The sequence below is a fragment of the Oncorhynchus mykiss genome, chromosome 25 (assembly GCF_057628025.1).
Source record: "Oncorhynchus mykiss isolate SJ-2025 chromosome 25, ASM5762802v1, whole genome shotgun sequence".
Taxonomy (NCBI): Eukaryota; Metazoa; Chordata; class Actinopteri; order Salmoniformes; family Salmonidae; genus Oncorhynchus; species Oncorhynchus mykiss.
This window is the reverse complement of record NC_143046.1, coordinates 72,447,783-72,469,493: the sequence shown is the minus strand read 5'-3', so window position 1 is coordinate 72,469,493 and position 21,711 is coordinate 72,447,783. Positions and strand designations below refer to the sequence as shown.

General features: G+C 47.0%; 1 protein-coding gene across 2 annotated transcripts in view; it reads right to left on the bottom strand.

Moving 5' to 3' along the window:
- The window catches only part of LOC110505710 (sprouty-related, EVH1 domain-containing protein 1), an 86,226-nt gene that overhangs the window by 10,765 nt on the left and 53,750 nt on the right, over positions 1-21,711 (bottom strand). For both annotated transcript variants that reach the window (XM_021585100.3, XM_021585101.3), the window contains 3 exons: positions 16,572-16,740; positions 7,152-7,198; positions 382-546 (listed from right to left, as the gene is read on the bottom strand). In XM_021585100.3, coding sequence (XP_021440775.1) covers positions 382-546; positions 7,152-7,198; positions 16,572-16,740 — 381 coding nt within the window. The remainder of the gene's footprint in view (positions 1-381; positions 547-7,151; positions 7,199-16,571; positions 16,741-21,711) is intronic.

Here is a 21,711-nt window from a genome sequence, read left to right as displayed (position 1 = left end):
TTTGAAAATCTGAGATGACAGGGTGATTAACAAAAGGCTAAGCAGTTTCTCAATATATTTCATTTGTGATTTTCATGAATAGTTGAATTAGTTTCAGGCAATGATTACGCTCCCGCATGCGGGTTTGGGAGTCACTAGAGGTTAAAAAGGCCATCTTCACAATCAACAATGGCCTAGGCCAAAGCTCCTTTCACTCGCTCCCTGTCTGTCTCTCTCCTCAGCAGCAGGAGCATGTGAGGCGAGTGGCGGGAACCACTTTTAGCTGGACATTACTTATGTTTTATTGAGTTGCAATTGGCTGACAGATAAAAAGTCGGATCTCAGAATTCCAGGTCTGTTGTACCCGTGAAGACTTCCAGTCTAGAGGTGTTTGGTACTGACCTGAGGCGGCAGGTAGTGGTGGTTGCTGGAGTGAAACTGGTCAAAGGGCTGAGCGCGGACGTAGCAGCCCCGGTAGGGTTCAGTGGACACCACATTGTGGACACTCAGGGGGGAAAAGGGCTCCTTCATTGGCGTACAGATGGAGGGCAGCGCCTCACACAGGGGCTGCAACACAACGACAAAACTTCTATATCATTCATTTTTCACATTTCACCTTAATTATACAAGACACCATTATTATATTTCACAAGTAGGTATAAGATGCATATCACTGACTCACATTAGCTACAGACACCATTGATATTCTAACTATATTTGTCCCACATTTGTCCACCAGGTAGCGCCCAGAGAACACATTTCTCCCTGTGCCTTTGCCTGTGATATGAGATGACTCAAGCCCCTTCTGTTGAGAACTCAAGAGTTCCTTTCAGCCTCCCATGTGTTCTCACAGGCATTTTATTGATGACAAATCCTAGTAAACTGTACTGTTGAGAACTCTAACACACACAAATACATGTATACATTCACCCACCAGCCTATTAGGTGACAACAATGGACTATGAGCTCTGGTGCAGAGGAGAGGTAGAACCGGAGGAGAGGAGAGGTAGAACCGGAGGAGAGGAGAGGTAGAACCGGTATGGAGGAGAGGAGAGGTAGAACTGGTACGGAGGAGAGGAGAGGTAGAACCGGTACGGAGGAGAGGATAGGTAGAACCGGTGCGGAGGAGAGGTAGAACCGGTGCGGAGGAGAGGATAGGTAGAACCGGTGCGGAGGAGAGGAGAGGTAGAACCGGTGCGGAGGAGAGGTAGAACCGGTGCGGAGGAGAGGTAGAACCGGTGCGGAGGAGAGGTAGAACCGGTGCGGAGGAGAGGTAGAACCGGTGCGGAGGAGAGGATAGGTAGAACCGGTATGGAGGAGAGGATAGGTAGAACCGGTGCGGAGGAGAGGTAGAACCGGCATGGAGGAGACGATAGGTAGAACCGGTATGGAGGAGAGGATAGGTAGAACCGGTATGGAGGAGAGGATAGGTAGAACCGGTATGGAGGAGAGGATAGGTAGAACCGGTATGGAGGAGAGGATAGGTAGAACCGGTATGGAGGAGAGGATAGGTAGAACCGGTATGGAGGAGAGGATAGGTAGAACCGGTATGGAGGAGAGGATAGGTAGAACCGGTATGGAGGAGAGGATAGGTAGAACCGGTGTGGTGGAGAGGTAGAACAGGCCTAATGGTGAGTTCTTAATGATGGCCAGCACATTTCAGCACTCACACAAGCATGGAGCTCGCATCTGCGCACATACACACAGCCACACACTTAGACATGCAGTCGCACACAAATTCTCTCACACATATTGGTACACAAACTTATACGCAGTAACACAAAGATGCATATTCTCACACAGATAAGCATATACTTTGTATTTGAAACACACCGTTCCTCATTCAGGCCTCACACTGCCTCGCTCACTCACACTGCCTCGCTGACTGCGTGTGGAGGAGGCTGCTGGCTCTGGTTAGTCAGTGCTGTGTGTAAAGTAGCCCACGCCAGTGTTTTAACACACAGCGGAAATCTGGTTTGCTCCCAGCTGCTGCTACAGTAATTACTGTCCTGTGGTTGCTAAGAGATGCTTCCTTTGACCCCCCCACCCCCCTTCTTTCTCTTTTTACCCTCTTCTCCCCCTCAGACTGCTAAAATACTGTGTGTGTGTGTGTGTGTGAGGGGAAAGAAGAGAAAGAACAGAACAGGGAAAAATAAAAAAAAGTGTGTGTATGTGTGAGGGGAAAGAAGAGAAAGAACAGAACAGGGAAAAATAAAAAAAAGTGTGTGTATGTGAGCATATGCATACGTGAGTGTGTGTGCATGTGTGTGAGAGAGAGAGAGCACAGCCAACAAATCTGCTGAGGGAATGTCATAAACCAACTCCAGCTGGAGAAATGCAGGCCAGAATTTAAAATGCCAGATGACAGCTGTGTGTGTGTGTGTGTGTGTGTGTGTGTGTGTGTGTGTGTGTGTGTGTGTGTGTGTGAGAGAGAGAGAGAGAGAGAGAGAGAGCGAGAGAGGGAGTTAGGGGGATGAAATTGGAACCAGACTTGGGCTTCCTTTTAAAGCGCTGTGCTGAGCCCCTCCATTCAAAAGGCATGCGTGGGTGCCAATCTGGTTCCGATCTGACCCCAGAGATGTGGAGGTGGGGGGTGACCTGGCTCAGGACCAACATACGAGCTCCACGCGGTTCCACCCTCCCAGGCACACACAGGCGAAGGTGCTGGCCTGCTGTTTGTGCATTGTATCAGTGACTCAAAGACTCCCAGGTCCAAGCATCTGCATGTTCACATCATTTCATTGTGAAGCATCCCAAGAAAAAGTAATTCAGATGTGTGTTAGAGAGGGAGAGAGGAGGGTAGAGAGTGGGATTGTGTATGAGTTCTTCAGTGTTACGGATGATGACTCATCCCTAGAATGCAACCTCGTAATGCTGCTCAGCCCTGCTCTACAAGGATTCTACTGGGGCTTCTCTCCCGTACGCTTTCTCCTCAACCAAACAACCAGACTAGAACATGACAGGTGCCATTTGACCCACATTTGGGGTTTACTTGTTTAATCTCTCCAGGACTATGGCACCCCACCTCCTCTCAAATACTTGGTTGAGTTCAAATCGCACCAAACACTACATTTCTACAAGTCCTATATCTATTTAAGATGGAGAGGCTCACCCATCCCCCTCAGCAGATATCGTGCAGTACAAAACAGATGTGGTTTTGCGTTCTCAAACACCTGTCAAATGTTGCACCTAAACAGGGTTCTGCAAGGAGGGTGGGGGGTGTATGCAATTTGTGCAGTATGTCAGCCTTTGAGTGTGTATGTATGTGTCGACTGTGTGATTATGCATGTGTGTGACTGGCTGTGGGGTGTGCGGTGTCGGGGTGAGAGGAAGACTGTGGCGTTTTGGTGGGGGTGCTGAACCCTGCTGGGCAGGATGTGGGCTGATAAGAGGGTCCTACACGCTACACACACAGCAGGTTAAGAGGTTCCAGAAACCAAGAAACCTGGCTGGCCATTGATGTCTGCATGGGCTCAGAGCTTCAGATTATAAGGGGAAAACCAGACATCCCTCCCAAAACACTACTTGGCAGACATGTCACTAGGCCAGTCCAGCTTATGTAGAGAAAGACTAGGCTAAATCCAATACAGGCCCAAACGAGGCTCCAGAGTACCCTCCAGCCCATGTCAAAGTGACTCGTCTCGTGGCTCTCGGCTGGGCTACAGCACAAGGTCACTTTCAGCTAAATCAATTAATGTCAGACCTTTGATGAATAAATGAAACTGAACAAAAAACTCTGAACAAATGTTTTGTCTGTGTACACAGTTCTCATCATTGGAGTCATATTCTGTGATGCAGCCAAGGCTGGAACGTGTTAAATTATGAAGAGGTGCAGGCTAATGGCACACATTGTGTGGTGGCATTTAAGTGGAGCGTTTGTTATCTCTCTGGGTGGCTTGGTGTTAGAGTGACTAGCCTCACGGTTTCTCGTCCGTGTAGCTCAGGTCACAGACCGCAACACTCGGATGCCAAATTACCATGGCGACACCCTCAGTTGCTCACTCACTGAACCCCCCCTTTCCTCTCACCGCCTGCTCTTCTGCTGCTTAGCAACAATGCTGCTCTCCACATGAACAGATTCCCCCTCCCTCTCACACCCTCTGACCTTCTCTACTCCACTCAGTGAATGAGGTCAGATACTGAGGGGTCAAAAGGTGACTGCAGCCCAGCCACCGGGGTCACTGATGGACACAAAACTCACAAATACTGAGAACTAAAGAGCAGCAGGAGCTACTAAATGATTGGCTTGGCAGGTCTTCTGAAACAAGGACTTTCTTTAAAGGGGTTCAGTTTGCCATGTATACTTAGCAAATATCAAATCAAATTTTATTTGTCACATACACATGGTTAGCAGATGTTAATGTGAGTGTAGCGAAATGCTTGTGCTTCTAGTTCCGACAATGCAGTAATAACCAACGAGTAATCTAACCTAACAATTTCACAACTACTACCTTATACGCACAAGTGTAAAGGGATGAAGAATATCTACATACAAATATATGAATGAGTGATGATACAGAACGGCATCGTCAAGATGCAGTAGATGGTATAGAGTTCAGTAAATACATATGAGATGAGTAATGTAAGGTATGTAAACATATAAAAGTGGCATTGTTTAAAGTGGCTAGTGATACATGTATTACATAAAGATGGCAAGATGCAGTAGATGGTATTGAGTACAGTATATACATATGAGATGAGTAATGTAGGGTATGTAAACATTATATTAAGTGGCATTGTTTAAAGTGGCTAGTGATACATTTTTAAATACATTTTTCCATTATTAAAGTGGCTGGAGTTGAGTCAGTGTGTTGGCAGCAGCCACTCAATGTTAGTGTTGGCTGTTTAACAGTCTGATGGCCTTGAGATAGAAGCTGTTTTTCAGTCTCTCGGTCCCAGCTTTGATGCACCTGTATTGACCTCGCCTTCTGGATGATAGCGGGGTGAACAGGCAGTGGCTCGGGTCGTTGTTGTCCTTGATGATCTTTATGGCCTTCCTGTGACATCGGGTGGGGTAGGTGTCCTGGAGGGCAGGGAGTTTGCCCCAGGTGATGCGTTGTGCAGACCTCACTACCCTCTGGAGAGCCTTACGGTTGTGGGCGGAGCAGTTGCCGTACCAGGCGGTGATACAGCCCGACAGGATGCTCTCGATTGTGCATCTGTAGAAGTTTGTGCTTTTGGTGACAAGCCGAATTTCTTCAGCCTCCTGAGGTTGCGCCTTCTTCACCACACTGTCTGTGTGGGTGGACCAATTCAGTTTGTCTGTGATGTGTACGCCGAGGAACATAAAACTTACTACCCTCTCCACTACTGTCCCGTCGATGTGGATAGAGGGGTGCTCCCTCTGCTGTTTCCTGAAGTCCACGATCATCTCCTTTGTTTTGTTGATGTTGAGTGTGAGGTTATTTTCCTGACACCACACTCCAAGGGCCCTCACCACCTCCCTGTAGGCCGTCTCGTCGTCGTTGGTAATCAAGCCTACCACTGTAGTGTCGTCTGCAAACTTGATGAGTTGGAGGCGTGCATGGCCACGCAGTCGTGGGTGAACAGGGAGTACAGGAGAGGGCTCAGAACACACCCTTGTGGGGCCCCAGTGTTGAGGATCAGCGGGGTGGAGATGTTGTTACCTACCCTCACCACTTGGGGGCGGCCCGTCAGGAAGTCTAGTACCCAGTTGCACAGGGCGGGGTCGATACCCAGGGTTGATGATGAGTTTGGAGGGTACTATGGTGTTAACTGCTGAGCTGTATTTGATGAACAGCATTCTCACATAGGTATTCCTCTTGTCCAGATGGGTTAGGGCAGTGTGCAGTGTGGTTACGATTGCATCGTCTGTGGACCTATTGGGGCGGTAAGCAAATTGGAGTGGGTCTAGGGTGTCAGGTAGGGTGGAGGTGATATGGTTGTGGACTAGTCTCTCAAAGCACTTCATGATGACGGAAGTGAGTGCAACGGGGCGGTAGTCGTTTAGCTCAGTTACCTTAGCTTTCTTGGGAACAGGAACAATGGTGGACCTCTTGAAGCATGTGGGAACAGCAGACTGGGATATGGATTGATTGAATATGTCCGTAAACACACCAGCCAGCTGGTCTGCGCATGCTCTGAGGACGCGGCTGGGGATGCCGTCTGGGCCTACAGCCTTGCGAGGGTTAACAAGTTTAAATGTTTTACTCACGTCGGCTGCAGTGAAGGAGAGTCCACAGGTTTTGGTAGCGGGCGTGTCAGTGGCACTGTATTGTCCTTTAATCGAGCAAAGAAGTTGTTTAGTCTGTCTGGGAGACATCCTGGTCCGCGACGGGGCTGGTTTTCTTTTTGTAATCTGTGATTGTCTGTAGACCCTGCCACCTGTGTCTGAGCCATTGAATTGCGACTCTACTTTGTGTCTATGCTGAAGCTTAGCTTGTTTGATTGCCTTGCGGAGGGAATAGCTACATTCTTTGTATTCGGTCATGTTTCCGGTCACCTTGCCCTGGTTAAAAGCAGTGGTTCGCGCTTTCAGTTTTGCGCGAATGCTGCCATCAATCCACGGTATAAATACCACACATTGTACCATCGTGTCACAAATCTGATGGGGTTTTCTACTTGAAGTGTGTTGTTTCTACACCACAAAATCAACTTGGGTGTGTAGTCATATACTCCCTCTTGTTCAGATTGAGAAAACCTTTCTAACCGCACCTGTAGCTTGTGAAAGCTCAGACTGAAGAGGACAAAGTGATAACCAACTCCTTTATCAGCTTACCAACAATACGCCTGAGCACAGCTCAATCTATTAACAGACGAGGAACATGAGTAAATACAAGTGGCTTCCGATAATCCACACAATTATTTTTACACAATTGGGTTCCCCCAGGTATCAGTTTTGACCAGATGACAGATGCACACACCTAAGCCGTGGGCACACTCGACAACTCCCCAGCAAAGGAAGGTAAGGTAAGGCCCTGGCTGTTCAAACAGACTCAAATCCTAAAGACAACTGACAGAGTAGAAGACAGAAGGGCCTGAAGCAGTACAGATTTCCCTCTTCCCTGCTTCCTGGATTCAAGCACCAGCAAGAGAACTCAAACACACACTAGACTTGTGAGAAGTGGAGTTAGTCCTACAGCAAACCTCAGTGCTAGCAAATAGACACACAAGTACATGGAGAATATGAGGACCCCAGTCTTTGGACTCACCTGTAATCCATCTTCAAGAGAGTCCGAGTCATCAAACGCAGGACAGCCTGGAAAAGAGAAGATATAATAAAATCAGATATTCAATAAGACTTCCAGCTGCACAGATACAGGTGAGCTACAGAGAGAGACAGAAAGAGTTCTCATAACACACAGTATGTCCACAAGTCACCAAGTCCCTAAAAATGACTTCCCCACAAGTACGTCACTGGTGATCGAGGAAAGAGAGAAGCCATTAAGGGAGGTATGGTTGGCAAAGACTTCCATTCACCCGAGAACAGCTAAAAAGTAAATGAAAGTGTTTTTTGTGTTAGTGGGACACGTGGCCTAATGAAATCGACTCTACTTGTAAAAGTGCAACTCGAGTCGAGGCTAAAAAGCCATGAATGTTGCATTCACTGACACCTAATGTCAAGTAAGTACTGATAAGAATACTAAGTCAAATCGTACTGTTGAACTCGTACCCGACTCTTAGCAACATGTGTAAAACAAGCTTATCCTGAAATCTTGGGGAAAGTAAATTAGTCCAAAGTTAAATGTTGGCAGTAGTGTAGAAAACAGATATTAGCTCATTTCCACTGGGACGGACGAAGAGGAAACTGTTTGTACCGGAGGCATCAAGAGGCTCTTTTAAGACTCCTAGTTCACTTAATTAGGATCACTAAGACCTCATTTAAAACGAGCCAGGCAGGCAGCAGGAGAAACCAGGCCTCCGTTTTTTACGTCCGTCTGGGTCTCTCTCCGTTAGTTTAGAGAAGACCGAAGAATATTGTTGGAGCATTGAACAGCGTGTGGGTATCCATCTTCCTGTCTGTCAGTCTGCTATGGTGAGACCCAGGCCGTCTGTCTGTCTATAGCACGTTGAGACAGAGACGACTCTGCCAGTGCTGGGTCACGGAGCTGCCTGGGCCATGTGTCCACTGTTCCCATGGCAACAGAGGACCGCAAGGCTGACACACCACACACTCAAACACACACTAAGAAGAACACACACACACTGCAGTCCGGCAGCAGAGCGATGCAACAGGAATACAAAGGAACCTGCCTGTGTGGAGAAGAGGTATTACACAACACTAGCGGAAAACAGAGGAAGCTAGAACAGATCAGAGGATACAGAGAGGAGAGGAGTAGAACAGGCACTGAGAGCTAAGCAGCAGTCTTATTATAAACCCATGAATGACAACAAGACCAAAGACAGGTAGCCTAGCAGTTAAGAGAGTTGGTAGAGTAACCGAAATGGTCGCTGGTTCGACTCCCCTAGCCAGCAAGGTGGAAAAATCTGCCGAGAGCAAGGCAGTTAACCACCAACAACAAATGCTCCCTGGGCACTGATGATGATGTCGATTAAGGTAGCCCTCGCACCTCTCTGATTATTGGGTTGGGTTCAATTTGGAAGACAGATTTCAGTTCAATGCATTCAGGTCTGCAACTGACTAGATATCACCTTTCCTTCCCTTTCCCACTGGCCTGTGTGCTAATTCTGCTAATATGCTTGTATTGATCATCCATACCTAAAATATCCATAGCTAGAGTTATAAGATTATTTGGTGTAGTCCATTATGCTTTATTAATTTAAACAATTGTCATGTTGTTAGACCCCATCAGTTTCCTCCACAGGTCTACAGGGCCGAGGACCGGAGGAGATACAGTAGAGCCCAGGCTAGGTTCTAGTCTTAAGTAACACAGGTCTACAGGGCCATGGCCTGGATGAGATACAGTAGAGCCCAGGCTAGGTTCTAGTCTTAAGTAACACAGGTCTACAGGGCAGAGGACCGGAGGAGATACAGTAGAGCCCAGGCCAGGTACTAGTCTTAAGAAACACAGGTCTACAGGGCAGAGGACCGGAGGAGATACAGTAGAGCCCAGGCTAGGTTCTAGTCTTGAGTAACACAGGGCAGGAGGCTGGATGAGATACAGTAGAGCCCAGGCTAGGTTCTAGTCTTAAGTAACGCAGGGCAGGAGGCTGGATGGCAGATTACTGAGCTGGCGGCTCTCCTGCTAATTGGATGACTTTGCTACCTCTGGCACTACCTCTGCTGGAAATGCGTAACAGGGCCCCAAGCTGTTGTATCAACTTCAGCCCATCTCCAACCAGGTTAACGTAGACTAGCCTCAGCCCATCTCCAACCAGGTTAACCTAGCTTCAGCTCATCTCCAACCAGGTTAACCTAGCTTCAGCCCATCTCCAACCAGGTCAACCTAGCTTCAGCTCATCTCCAAACAGGTTAACCTAGCTTCAGCTCATCTCCAAACAGGTTAACCTAGCAGAGCCCAGCTTATCTCCAACCAGGTTAACCTAGCTTCAGCCCATCTCCAAACAGGTTAACAAGCTTCAGCTCATCTCCAACCAGGTTAACCTAGCAGAGCCCATTTTATCTCCAACCAGGTTAGCCTAGCTTCAGCCCATCTCAAACCAGGTTAGTCTAGCTTCAGCCCATCTCCAACCAGGTTAGTCTAGCTTCAGCTCATCTCCAACCAGGTTAGCCTAGCTTCAGCCCATCTCCAACCAGGTTAGCCTAGCTTCAGCCCATCTCCAACCAGGTTAGCCTAGCTTCAGCCCATCTCCAACCAGGTTAGCCTAGCGTCAGCCCATTTCCAACCGGGTTAGCCTAGCTTCAGCTCTTCTCCAAACAGGTTAACCTAGCTTCAGCTCATCTCCAACCAGGTTAACCTAACAGAGCCCAGCTCATCTCCAAACAGGTTAACCTAGCAGAGCCCAGCTTATCTCCAACCAGGTTAACCTAGCTTCAGCCCATCTCCAAACAGGTTAACCTAGCTTCAGCTCATCTCCAACCAGGTTAACCTAGCAGAGCCCATTTTATCTCCAACCAGGTTAGCCTAGCTTCAGCCCATCTCCAAACAGGTTAGTCTAGCTTCAGCCCATCTCCAACCAGGTTAGTCTAGCTTCAGCTCATCTCCAACCAGGTTAGCCTAGCTTCAGCCCATCTCCAACCAGGTTAGCCTAGCTTCAGCCCATCTCCAACCAGGTTAGCCTAGCTTCAGCCCATCTCCAACCAGGTTAGCCTAGCTTCAGCCCATTTCCAACCGGGTTAGCCTAGCTTCAGCTCTTCTCCAAACAGGTTAACCTGGATTCAGCTCATCTCCAACCAGGTTAACCTAACAGAGCCCAGCTCATCTCCAACCAGGTTAACCTAGCTTCAGCCCATCTCCAAACAGGTTAACCTAGCTTCAGCTCATCTCCAACCAGGTTAACCTAGCAGAGCCCATTTTATCTCCAACCAGGTTAGCCTAGCTTCAGCCCATCTCCAACCAGGTTAGTCTAGCTTCAGCCCATCTCCAACCAGGTTAGTCTAGCTTCAGCTCATTTCCAACCAGGTTAGCCTAGCTTCAGCCCATCTCCAACCAGGTTAGCCTAGCTTCAGCCCATCTCCAACCAGGTTAGCCTAGCTTCAGCCCATCTCCAACCAGGTTAGCCTAGCTTCAGCCCATTTCCAACCGGGTTAGCCTAGCTTCAGCTCTTCTCCAAACGGGTTAACCTAGCTTCAGCTCATCTCCAACCAGGTTAACCTAACAGAGCCCAGCTAATCTTCCAAGATCGCATAGCAGTTCAGACGTCTTTTGTCCTCGTCTTGTCGTGTCCTGTATATATATATATTTACAACTTTTTTTCACATACATTTTATTTTTATTTTCCATCAACTCATCTTCTAAACACTCTCCTGCAACCAGCCTCACCAATTTATATTTATAAAAAAGTATTATTTACCTCAGATCTGCAATCCTTCAGGAAGCTAGCCAGAAACTCCAGGAGGCTGGCCAGAAACTAGCCAGAAGCTAGCCAGGAGCTAGCCCAGAAGCTAATCAGAAGCTAACCACGGTTTGTGGTCATCGGCTGTCCTTTAGTTCGAAAATCTATCGAAAATCTATCGCCAGTTTTGTACGGCGCAGCGCGGCTCGGAACGGAACATACCGGACCATTTTTTTCTCTCCATGTCCCTGGATTTCAACTGCTCTCTGGACGTTCATACCCGGATCTCACAGCTAGCTAGCTGCTATCCGTGTGACAGTCGGCTTTCGTCGATTCCGGAGCAAACATCGATTGTTCCGGTGCTAGCCAGCTCCGTCAATCACGCCTGAGTTCCATCATTCACTCCTGGGCTGCAGTCACCTATCCGGACCCGTTTCACTGCCTACGCGGAGCCCCACCGGGCCTTCACAACCGGACTGCCGACGTTATCTACCTGAAGGAGATCCGGCTGGCTCCTCTGTCGCGACGTTACCGGAACGCCCATCTGCGGCCCGCTAACCGTTAGCTGTCTTTCCGGCTGCTATCTGAATAGACAATCGGACAATTTATTTATTTGAATTATTATGTTTTCTTCTCGGGCCTCTATAACTATATATATTGTTCTTATTTTTGTTGTTGTGTGATTTGGATTAATCCCCTCTACCACACGGAACCCCACTAATCTACTGACCGAACGCAAGAGGTGGCTAACAACAGACTCCATCCTATGCTAGCTTGCTACCGGTTGGCTTGGCTAGCTGTCTAAATCGCCGTGACCCTAAACCAACCTCTCCACTCACTGGACCCTTTTGATCACTCGACTAAGCATGCCTCTCCTTAATGTCAATATGTCTTGTCCATTGCTGTTCTGGTTAGTGTTTATTGGCTTATTTCACTGTAGAGCCTCTAGTCCTGCTCACTATACCTTATCCAACCTATTAGTTCCACCACCCACACATGCAATGACATCTCCTGGTTTCAATGATGTTTCTAGAGACAATATCTCTCTCTTCATCACTCAATACCTAGGTTTACCTCCACTGTATTCACATCCTACCTTACCTTTGTCTGTACATTATACCTTGATGCTATTTTATCGCCCCCAGAAACCTCCTTTTACTCTCTGTTCCAGACGTTCTAGACGACCAATTCTTATTGCTTTCAGTCGCACCCTTATTCTACTCCTCCTATGTTCCTCTGGCGATGTAGAGGTGAATCCAGGCCCTGCAGTGCCTAGCTCCACTCCTATTCCCCAGGCGCTCTCTTTTGACGACTTCTGTAACCGTAATAGCCTTGGTTTCATGCATGTTAACATTAGAAGCCTCCTCCCTAAGTTTGTTCTTTTCACTGCTTTAGCACACTCTGCCAACCCGGATGTTCTAGCTGTGTCTGAATCCTGGCTTAGGAAGACCACCAAAAATTCAGACATTTTAATTCCAAACTACAACATTTTCAGACAAGATAGAACTGCCAAAGGGGGCGGTGTTGCAATTTACTGCAAAGATAGCCTGCAGAGTTCTGTCCTACTATCCAGGTCTGTACCCAAACAATTTGAACTTCTACTTTTAAAAATCCACCTTTCTAAAAACAAGTCTCTCACCGTTGCCGCCTGCTATAGACCACCCTCTGCCCCCAGCTGTGCTCTGGACACCATATGTGAACTGATTGCCCCCCATCTATCTTCAGAGCTCGTGCTGCTAGGCGACCTAAACTGGAACATGCTTAACACCCCAGCCATCCTACAATCTAAACTTGATGCCCTCAATCTCACACAAATTATCAATGAACCTACCAGGTACCTCCCCAAAGCCTTAAACACGGGCACCCTCATAGATATCATCCTAACCAACTTCCCCTCTAAATACACCTCTGCTGTCTTCAACCAAGATCTCAGCGATCACTGCCTCATTGCCTGCATCCGTAATGGGTCAGCGGTCAAACGACCTCCTCTCATCACTGTAAAACGCTCCCTGAAACACTTCAGCGAGCAGGCCTTTCTAATCGACCTGGCCGGGGTATCCTGGAAGGATATTGACCTCATCCCGTCAGTAGAGGATGCCTGGATATTTTTTAAAAATGCCTTCCTAACCATCTTAAATAAACATGCCCCATTCAAGAAATTTAGAACCAGGAACAGATATAGCCCTTGGTTCTCCCCAGACCTGACTGCCCTTAATCAACACAAAAACGTCCTATGGCGTTCTGCATTAGCATCGAACAGCCCCCGTGATATGCAGCTGTTCAGGGAAGCTAGAAACCATTATACACAGGCAGTTAGAAAAGCCAAGGCTAGCTTTTTCAAGCAGAAATTTGCTTCTTGCAACACTAACTCAAAAAAGTTCTGGGACACTGTAAAGTCCATGGAGAATAAGAACACCTCCTCCCAGCTGCCCACTGCACTGAAGATAGGAAACACTGTCACCACTGATAAATCCACCATAATTGAAAATTTCAATAAGCATTTTTCTACTGCTGGCCATGCTTTCCACCTGGCTACTCCTACCCCTGTCAACAGCACTGCACCCCCAACAGCAACTCGCCCAAGCCTCCCCCATTTCTCCTTCTCCCAAATCCATTCAGCTGATGTTCTGAAAGAGCTGCAAAATCTGGACCCCTACAAATCAGCCGGGCTAGACAATCTGGACCCTTTCTTTCTAAAATTATCTGCCGAAATTGTTGCCACCCCTATTACTAGCCTGTTCAACCTCTCTTTCGTGTCGTCTGAGATTCCCAAAGATTGGAAAGCAGCTGCGGTCATCCCCCTCTTCAAAGGGGGGGACACTCTTGACCCAAACTGCTACAGACCTATATCTATCCTACCATGCCTTTCTAAGGTCTTCGAAAGCCAAGTCAACAAACAGATTACCGACCATTTTGAATCTCACCATACCTTCTCTGCTATGCAATCTGGTTTCAGAGCTGGTCATGGGTGCACCTCAGCCACGCTCAAGGTCCTAAACGATATCTTAACCGCCATCGATAAGAAACATTACTGTGCAGCCGTATTCATTGATCTGGCCAAGGCTTTCGACTCTGTCAATCACCACATCCTCATCGGCAGACTCAACAGCCTTGGTTTCTCAAATGATTGCCTCGCCTGGTTCACCAACTACTTCTCTGATAGAGTTCAGTGTGTCAAATCTGAGGGTCTGTTGTCCGGACCTCTGGCAGTCTCTATGGGGGTGCCACAGGGTTCAATTCTTGGACCAACTCTCTTCTCTGTATACATCAATGAGGTCGCTCTTGCTGCTGGTGAGTCTCTGATCCACCTCTACGCAGACGACACCATTCTGTATACTTCCGGCCCTTCTTTGGACACTGTGTTAACAACCCTCCAGGCAAGCTTCAATGCCATACAACTCTCCTTCCGTGGCCTCCAACTGCTCTTAAATACAAGTAAAACTAAATGCATGCTCTTCAACCGATCACTACCTGCACCTACCCGCCTGTCCAACATCACTACTCTGGACGGCTCTGACTTAGAATACGTGGACAACTACAAATACTTAGGTGTCTGGTTAGACTGTAAACTCTCCTTCCAGACCCATATCAAACATCTCCAATCCAAAGTTAAATCTAGAATTGGCTTCCTATTTCGCAACAAAGCATCCTTCACTCATGCTGCCAAACATACCCTTGTAAAACTGACCATCCTACCAATCCTCGACTTTGGCGATGTAATTTACAAAATAGCCTCCAATACCCTACTCAACAAACTGGATGCAGTCTATCACAGTGCAATCCGTTTTGTCACCAAAGCCCCATACACTACCCACCATTGCGACCTGTACGCTCTCGTTGGCTGGCCCTCGCTTCATACTCGTCGCCAAACCCACTGGCTCCATGTCATCTACAAGACCCTGCTAGGTAAAGTCCCCCCTTATCTCAGCTCGCTGGTCACCATAGCATCTCCCACCTGTAGCACACGCTCCAGCAGGTATATCTCTCTAGTCACCCCCAAAACCAATTCTTTCTTTGGCCGCCTCTCTTTCCAGTTCTCTGCTGCCAATGACTGGAACGAACTACAAAAATCTCTGAAACTGGAAACTCTTATCTCCCTCACTAGCTTTAAGCACCAACTGTCAGAGCAGCTCACAGATTACTGCACCTGTACATAGCCCACATATAATTTAGCCCTATCAACTACCTCTTTCCCAACTGTATTTAATTTATTTATTTATTTTGCTCCTTTGCACCCCATTATTTTTATTTCTACTTTGCACATTCTTCCATTGCAAAACTACCATTCCAGTGTTTTACTTGCTATATTGTATTTACCTTGCCACCAAGGCCTTTTTTTGCCTTTACCTCCCTTCTCACCTCATTTGCTCACATTGTATATAGACTTGTTTATACTTTATTATTGACTGTATGTTTGTTTTACTCCATGTGTAACTCTGTGTTGTTGTATCTGTCGAACTGCTTTGCTTTATCTTGGCCAGGTCGCAATTGTAAATGAGAACTTGTTCTCAACTTGCCTACCTGGTTAAATAAAGGTAAAATAAAAAAATAAATAAAAATCTCCAAACAGGTTAACCTAGCTTCAGCTCATCTCCAAACAGGTTAACCTAGCTTCAGCTAATCTCCAAACAGATGAACCTAGCTTCAGCTCATCTCCAAACAGGTTAACCTAGCTTCAGCTCATCTCCAAACAGGTTAACCTAGCTTCAGATCATCTCCAAACAGGTTAACCTAGCTTCAGCTCATCTCCAAGCAGGTTAACCTAGCTTCAGCTCATCTCCAAGCAGGTTAACCTAGCTTCAGCTCATCTCCAAGCAGGTTAACCTAGCTTCAGCTCATCTCCAAGCAGGTTAACCTAGCTTCAGCTCATCTCCAAACAGGTTAACCTAGCTTCAGCTCATCTCCAAACAGGTTAACCTAGCTTCAGCTCATCTCCAAGCAGGTTAACCTAGCTTCAGCTCATCTCCAAACAGGTTAACCTAGCTTCAGCTCATCTCCAAACAGGTTAACCTAGCAGAGCCCAGCTTATCTCCAAACAGGTTAACCTAGCCCAAACTCCACCTAGCCTATTCCCCAGAAAAATATTCCTGCAGCAACAGGATTGTAACATTTAGTGGATAATGTTGCTTGACCTGTAGTAAGGCAATTAGCTGACTAAAATGAGGCTACATGAAAAGTGAAATAATGTTGATATTACTGTTTCAGTGTATTTATGTAAATCACAAAGCTCATCTGCATTACCTGCGGTGCAGGAAAATTCTCAACAAAAGAGTTATCCTACATCTGTACCTTAAAGCCTGAACTCCAAATTCCAGACGACCCCTATCCTGACCTAAAGGTGTCCCTCAGCTTGTAGACCTATCCTCTGACTCGACTGTCTGGGCACGGGCTTGTCAGTCTGTACAGGAAGTGGTGCGCTTATGTCCTAGACAGCTGGCACAGATAAGATAGGAGAGCCAATCATAGGTGAATGAGCCGGGAGCATAGGAAGTCATCACAGCTAATCAACACTACACATCTACCACCAGAAGAACAGGCCAACCATTACATGTCACAGACATAGAACAACACACACACACACACAGAAACCAACACACAAATTACTATGAACACAGGCATAATGTCAGAGGCAAGAGAAGTCTACAAAAGCATATGCTCTGTGAGGTGAGACTGTACTGAGGTGGACTGAAGCTCAGGGGTCCTTCCTAACCCACCTTGGTTGATGTCCTCGATGGCCCTGCGGATCCCTCTATCAAAGGCCCTGGCGTCTGCAGGACTCTGGAAGGTCAGGCCAAACTTCTTGTCGTTGATCCTCCAATGGTGAAATATGGGGTTGACCTTGTTGTAGACCAGGTCCTTCTTTAGAATACACTCCAGAACAACCTGAACAGCGAGAGAGAGACATCTGCTAGTGACTTGAAGTTCACATTTTTCTACACTGACATTTGAGTCATTTACCAGACGGTCTTATCCAGAGAGACTTACAGGAGCAATTAGTGTTAAGGGCCTTGCTCAAGGGAACATACTTGCCCAACGATCTTAACCACTAGGCTACCTGGCCAGATGGTAAAACGTTGGTCCCATTACCTTAATGCAGAATAATATGATACAGAACCACACAGCACAGAATCTAGTCTAGATTTCTCCAGAAGCAGCTAGAAAACCCCAAAATCAGCCTCTCACAAAAGCAAAGCCGTAGAAAGTAGAAATCCAACATGGTATAGGAGTGTAAAACCCTAAATGGAAACGTTGCTATTTACCCCTGTCTGAGGGAGCCTTTGAGGAACAGACATCTAACTGCCATCTTCCTCATCACCCTAAGCTGTTTAAATGTGTCCCGTTTATTTACAACACATAGCGTGTTGAGAAAAATTAAAAGCCCCAACCCTGGATAAATTGAAACACTCCAAATCCAACCAAATAACCCCTTTTCATCCCCTCTTCATTTGTAAAACAGATTACAATATAGTGTGGTTTTATTTTACAAATGATAAAGCTGGAGGGTAAGAACAGTTTTGGAGCCAGGCACAGAAACTAAGTGTGAAAGAGAGAGAGATATTATTAATCAAGACTGTTGGGTGGCCTCCAGCCCCCCCTCCAGCCCCCCCTCCAGCCACCCCTCCAGCCACCCCTCCAGCCACCCCTCTAGCCACCCCTCTAGCCACCCCTCTAGCCCTCCCTCTAGCCCTCCCTCCAGCCCTTCCTCTAGGCAGATTCAATGAAATTAGATATGGCCATTAGTCTTTAAGGCTTTGGCTTTGGGAGAACGTGCACGACGACGAGGGCTGGGTGAGTGAGAGGGTGCGCGCGCACGTTGGGTTGAATGCGGGCGGGAAGGGACGACGTTGTGTGGCAACTTGTGCATTCTGTTAGACGTTCATGTTTGAAACCGTTACTAGGGAGTTGTCTACATGGTAATCTGTGCTATACTGTCACCTTTATAACAAAACGGCAGTATTAGTAAATAAAAAAAGATTGGCAATAACATTTAATTGTCCCTGTGCAAAAATAACATAAGAGACCCGTAACACAAAACAACAGACTCAAGCCCCAATGGCATCCTGACGGTCAGTATATAAATCAGTCACCGTGTACACCTTTGTCTATGTTTGATAAGAGTGCATACGTGGCAGCTGAATGTGTGGGTTGGTGATATATCTGGTGTGTGACGGATCGCATGAGTAGTGCACCAAAACATCTATTACAAATAGGCCTATTAGCTGGAAATGCAGGTGTGTAGACAGACAGGAGTGTTTTGCTCACCCAGAGAAAGAGAGGAGTAAGGGTTAAACCCTTGTATTTACACAGAGCCTGTGGAGGAAAGGAGGGAGGGAGAGAGAGGCGGGAGGAGGTGTCCGCCTCTGGGGCTGATTGTGGGAGGCGAGACTGAACGGAGCCGGAGTGGGTAAGGTGAGCAGCTTGCCTGGGAGAAGAGGAAGTATCGTCGTTGAGGAAGGATGCCACTCAACACCGCATTCATTCAAGTCAGGGAAATAGAGAGGTGGATCCACAGAAAGGTGGAGAGTGGAGACCAGAGAAGAGACCAGAGTAGAGACCAGAGAAGAGACCAGAGTAGAGACCAGAGTAGAGACCAGAGTAGAGACCAGAGAGAGCGAGGGAGAAAGAAAATTCAGATGTAGGATCTTCATTTGAGCCAGTCTCCTACAGCAGGAAAAAAATCACACAGCAACAGGAAATGTGAATTGTGTGTGAACAATTTTGTAGCAGTACATTTTCAGTAAGGGAAAATCAAGTCAAATTTAAAAGTGGAAATTACAAACTGTAGAAGCCTTTTAAACCACAAATACACTAAGTTATCGTGCAACAGGGGGATCAAATTAAGAACCTATGTATGTAGGAGACAGAGGTGTGGCGAGAGAGGGATTGGTAAAGAGATAGAAGGAGAGAGAAGATGAATTGAATTCAGAGTGAGTCTTAATAGATTGGGGAGTTTGTAGTTGCACTCTGGCTTTTGTGACAGAGGGAGGACTGATTCCACTCTGAGATGTTATCAAGAGGACAGGACTGTTTCTCTGTGTGAGAGCAGAGGACAAGCAGACACCAAACAGCAGACATAAATGCCACATACATTCATTCAGTTATCCATTTGATAATCTACCAAGCAGCAATGCTATATCTATAAACTAAATACAAAAACAACTTCCCATGCATATAGAATAACTGGGGCAGAGTCCACTTAGTTTGTACAATCTCTTATCTTTATTAATTTGTGTTAAGAACAAGTCTATAAAATCCTGAAGGAAATTAGTTGGTTCAATCTTTCTTAATCAATCCAATACAAAAGTAGCCTATTGGGCAGGCGACACAAATAAATAAGTACATCTAAGAAGGTTAGGTTAAATCTAGCAGTTGAGAAAGAAATGCCATATTAGAGAGAGTCAGAGAGCTTAGAGAGAGCGGTTATAATCTGAGAGCTGGTAATTCAGCAGCCAATTAAAGCTGTGCTCTTTGACAAAACACAGAAAACGAGTGAGAGGGGGAGAGAGAACAGAGAGAGAAGGGGGGGTCAGAGAGAGCAGAGAGAGAACAGAGAGCGAGAGAGAACAGTGTGAACAGAGAGAGGAGAGTAAGAAAGCAGAGAGAGGAAGAACAGAGAGAAAACAGAGACTAAGAGAGCACACAGAGCAGAGCGAACCGAGCAGAGAGAACCGAGCAGAGAGCGCACAGAGCAGAGAGCGCACAGAGCAGAGAGCGCACAGAGCAGAGAGCGCACAGAGCAGAGAGAGAACAGAGTGTGAACAGAAAGAGCAGAATGTGAACAGAGAGCGCAGAGTGTGAACAGAGAGCGCAGTGTGTGAACAGAGAGCGCAGTGTGTGAACAGAGAGCGCAGTGTGTGAACAGAGAGCGCAGAGTGTGAACAGAGAGCGCAGAGTGTGAACAGAGAGCGCAGTGTGAACAGAGAGCGCAGAGTGTGAACAGGGAGCGCAGAGTGTGAACAGGGAGCGCAGAGTGTGAACAGGGAGCGCAGAGTGTGAACAGAGAGCGCAGAGTGTGAACAGAGACAGCAGAGTGTGAACAGAGACAGCAGAGAATGTGAACAGAGAGAGCAGAGAGAGTGAACAGAGAGAGCAGAGAGAGTGAACAGAGAGAGCAGAGAGAGTGAACAGAGAGTGAGCAGAGAGAGTGAACAGAGAGTGAACAGAGAGTGAACAGAGAGAGTGAACAGAGAGAGTGAACAGAGAGAGTGAACAGAGAGAGCAGAGAGAGTGAACAGAGAGAGCAGAGAGAGTGAACAGAGAGAGCAGAGAGAGTGAACAGAGAGAGCAGAGAGAGTGAACAGAGAGAGCAGAGAGAGTGAACAGAGAGAGCAGAGAGAGTGAACAGAGAGAGCAGAGAGAGTGAACAGAGAGAGCAGAGAGAGTGAACAGAGAGAGCAGAGTGTGAACAGAGAGAGCAGAGAGTGTGAACAGAGAGAGCAGAGAGAGAAAACAGAGATAGTGAGCGAACACACAGAGACAGCGAGAGAGGGGAGAGCGAGAACGGAAAGAGAACAGATAGAACGGAAAGAGAGAACAGTGGGAATATAGAGAGTGAGAAATACCGGAGTGAACAGAGAGAGTGAACAGAGAAAACAGAGAGAGTGAGCGAACACACAGAGACAGCGAGAGGGGAGAGCGAGAGGGGAGAGCGAGAACGGAGAGAACGGAAAGAGAGAACTGAGTGAGAATATAGAGCGAGAAAGAACCGAGAGAGCGCAAGCTAGGGAGAGACAAAGAACACAAAGAGAACAGCGCGAGAGAGAACAGAGCGAGAACAGAGAGTGGAGAGTAAGAGAACAGAGCGAGAGAGAGAGAGAACAGAGAGAGTGGAGAGTAAGAAAACAGAGGGGGAGAGCAGTGTGAACAGAGAGAGTGAACAGAGAGAGAAAGTGTGAAAAGAGAGTGTGAACAGAGAGAGAGTGTGTGTGAACAAAGAGAGTGAACAGAGAGAGTCTGAACAGAGAAAACAGAGAGAACAGCGAGAAAGCGGAGAGCGAGAGGGGAGAGCGAGAACGGAAAGAAAAAGGAGGGTAGAGAAGACAGACCACAGAGCAAGAACAGAGATGGAGAGAATGAGAACAGAGGGAGAAAGAGGGGAAGAGCAGAGAGGTCAGAGAGTGAACAGAGAGAAAGTGAGAGAGAGAACAGTGGAAATAATTTCTTTCCTTCTTAATGCGTTTCAACCAATCAGTTGTGTTCATGACAAGGTAGGGGTGGTATACAGAACATTGCCCTATTCGGTAAAAGACCACGTCCATTTATGGCAAGAACAGCTCAAATAAGCAAAGAGACTATTACGTTAAGACATGAACGTCAGTCAATCCGAAAAATGTCAAGAACTTTGAAAGTTTCTTCAAGTGCAGTCGCAAAAACCATCAAGCACTACGATGAAACTGGCTCTCATGAGGACCACCAGAGGAAAGAAAGACCCAGAGTTACCTCTGCTGCAGAGGATACGTTCATTAGAGTTAACGGCACCTCAGATTTTAGCCCCAATAAATGTGAGTAACAGACACATCAACATCAACTGTTCAGAGGAGACTGTGAATCAGGCCTTCATGGTCGAATTGCTGCAAAGACACCAATACTAAAGGATACCAATAAGAAGACGAGACTTGCTTGGGCCAAGAAACACGAGCAATGGACATTAGACTGGTGGAAATCTGTCCTTTGGCCTGATGAGTCCAAATTTGAGATTTTCGGTTCCAACCGCCGTGTCTTTGTGAGATCAGGTGAACAGATGATCTCGGCATGTGTAGTTCCCACCGTGAAGCATGGAGGAGGAGGTGTGATGGTGTGGGGGTGCTTTACTGGTGACACGGTCTGTGATTTATTTAGAATTCAAGGCACACT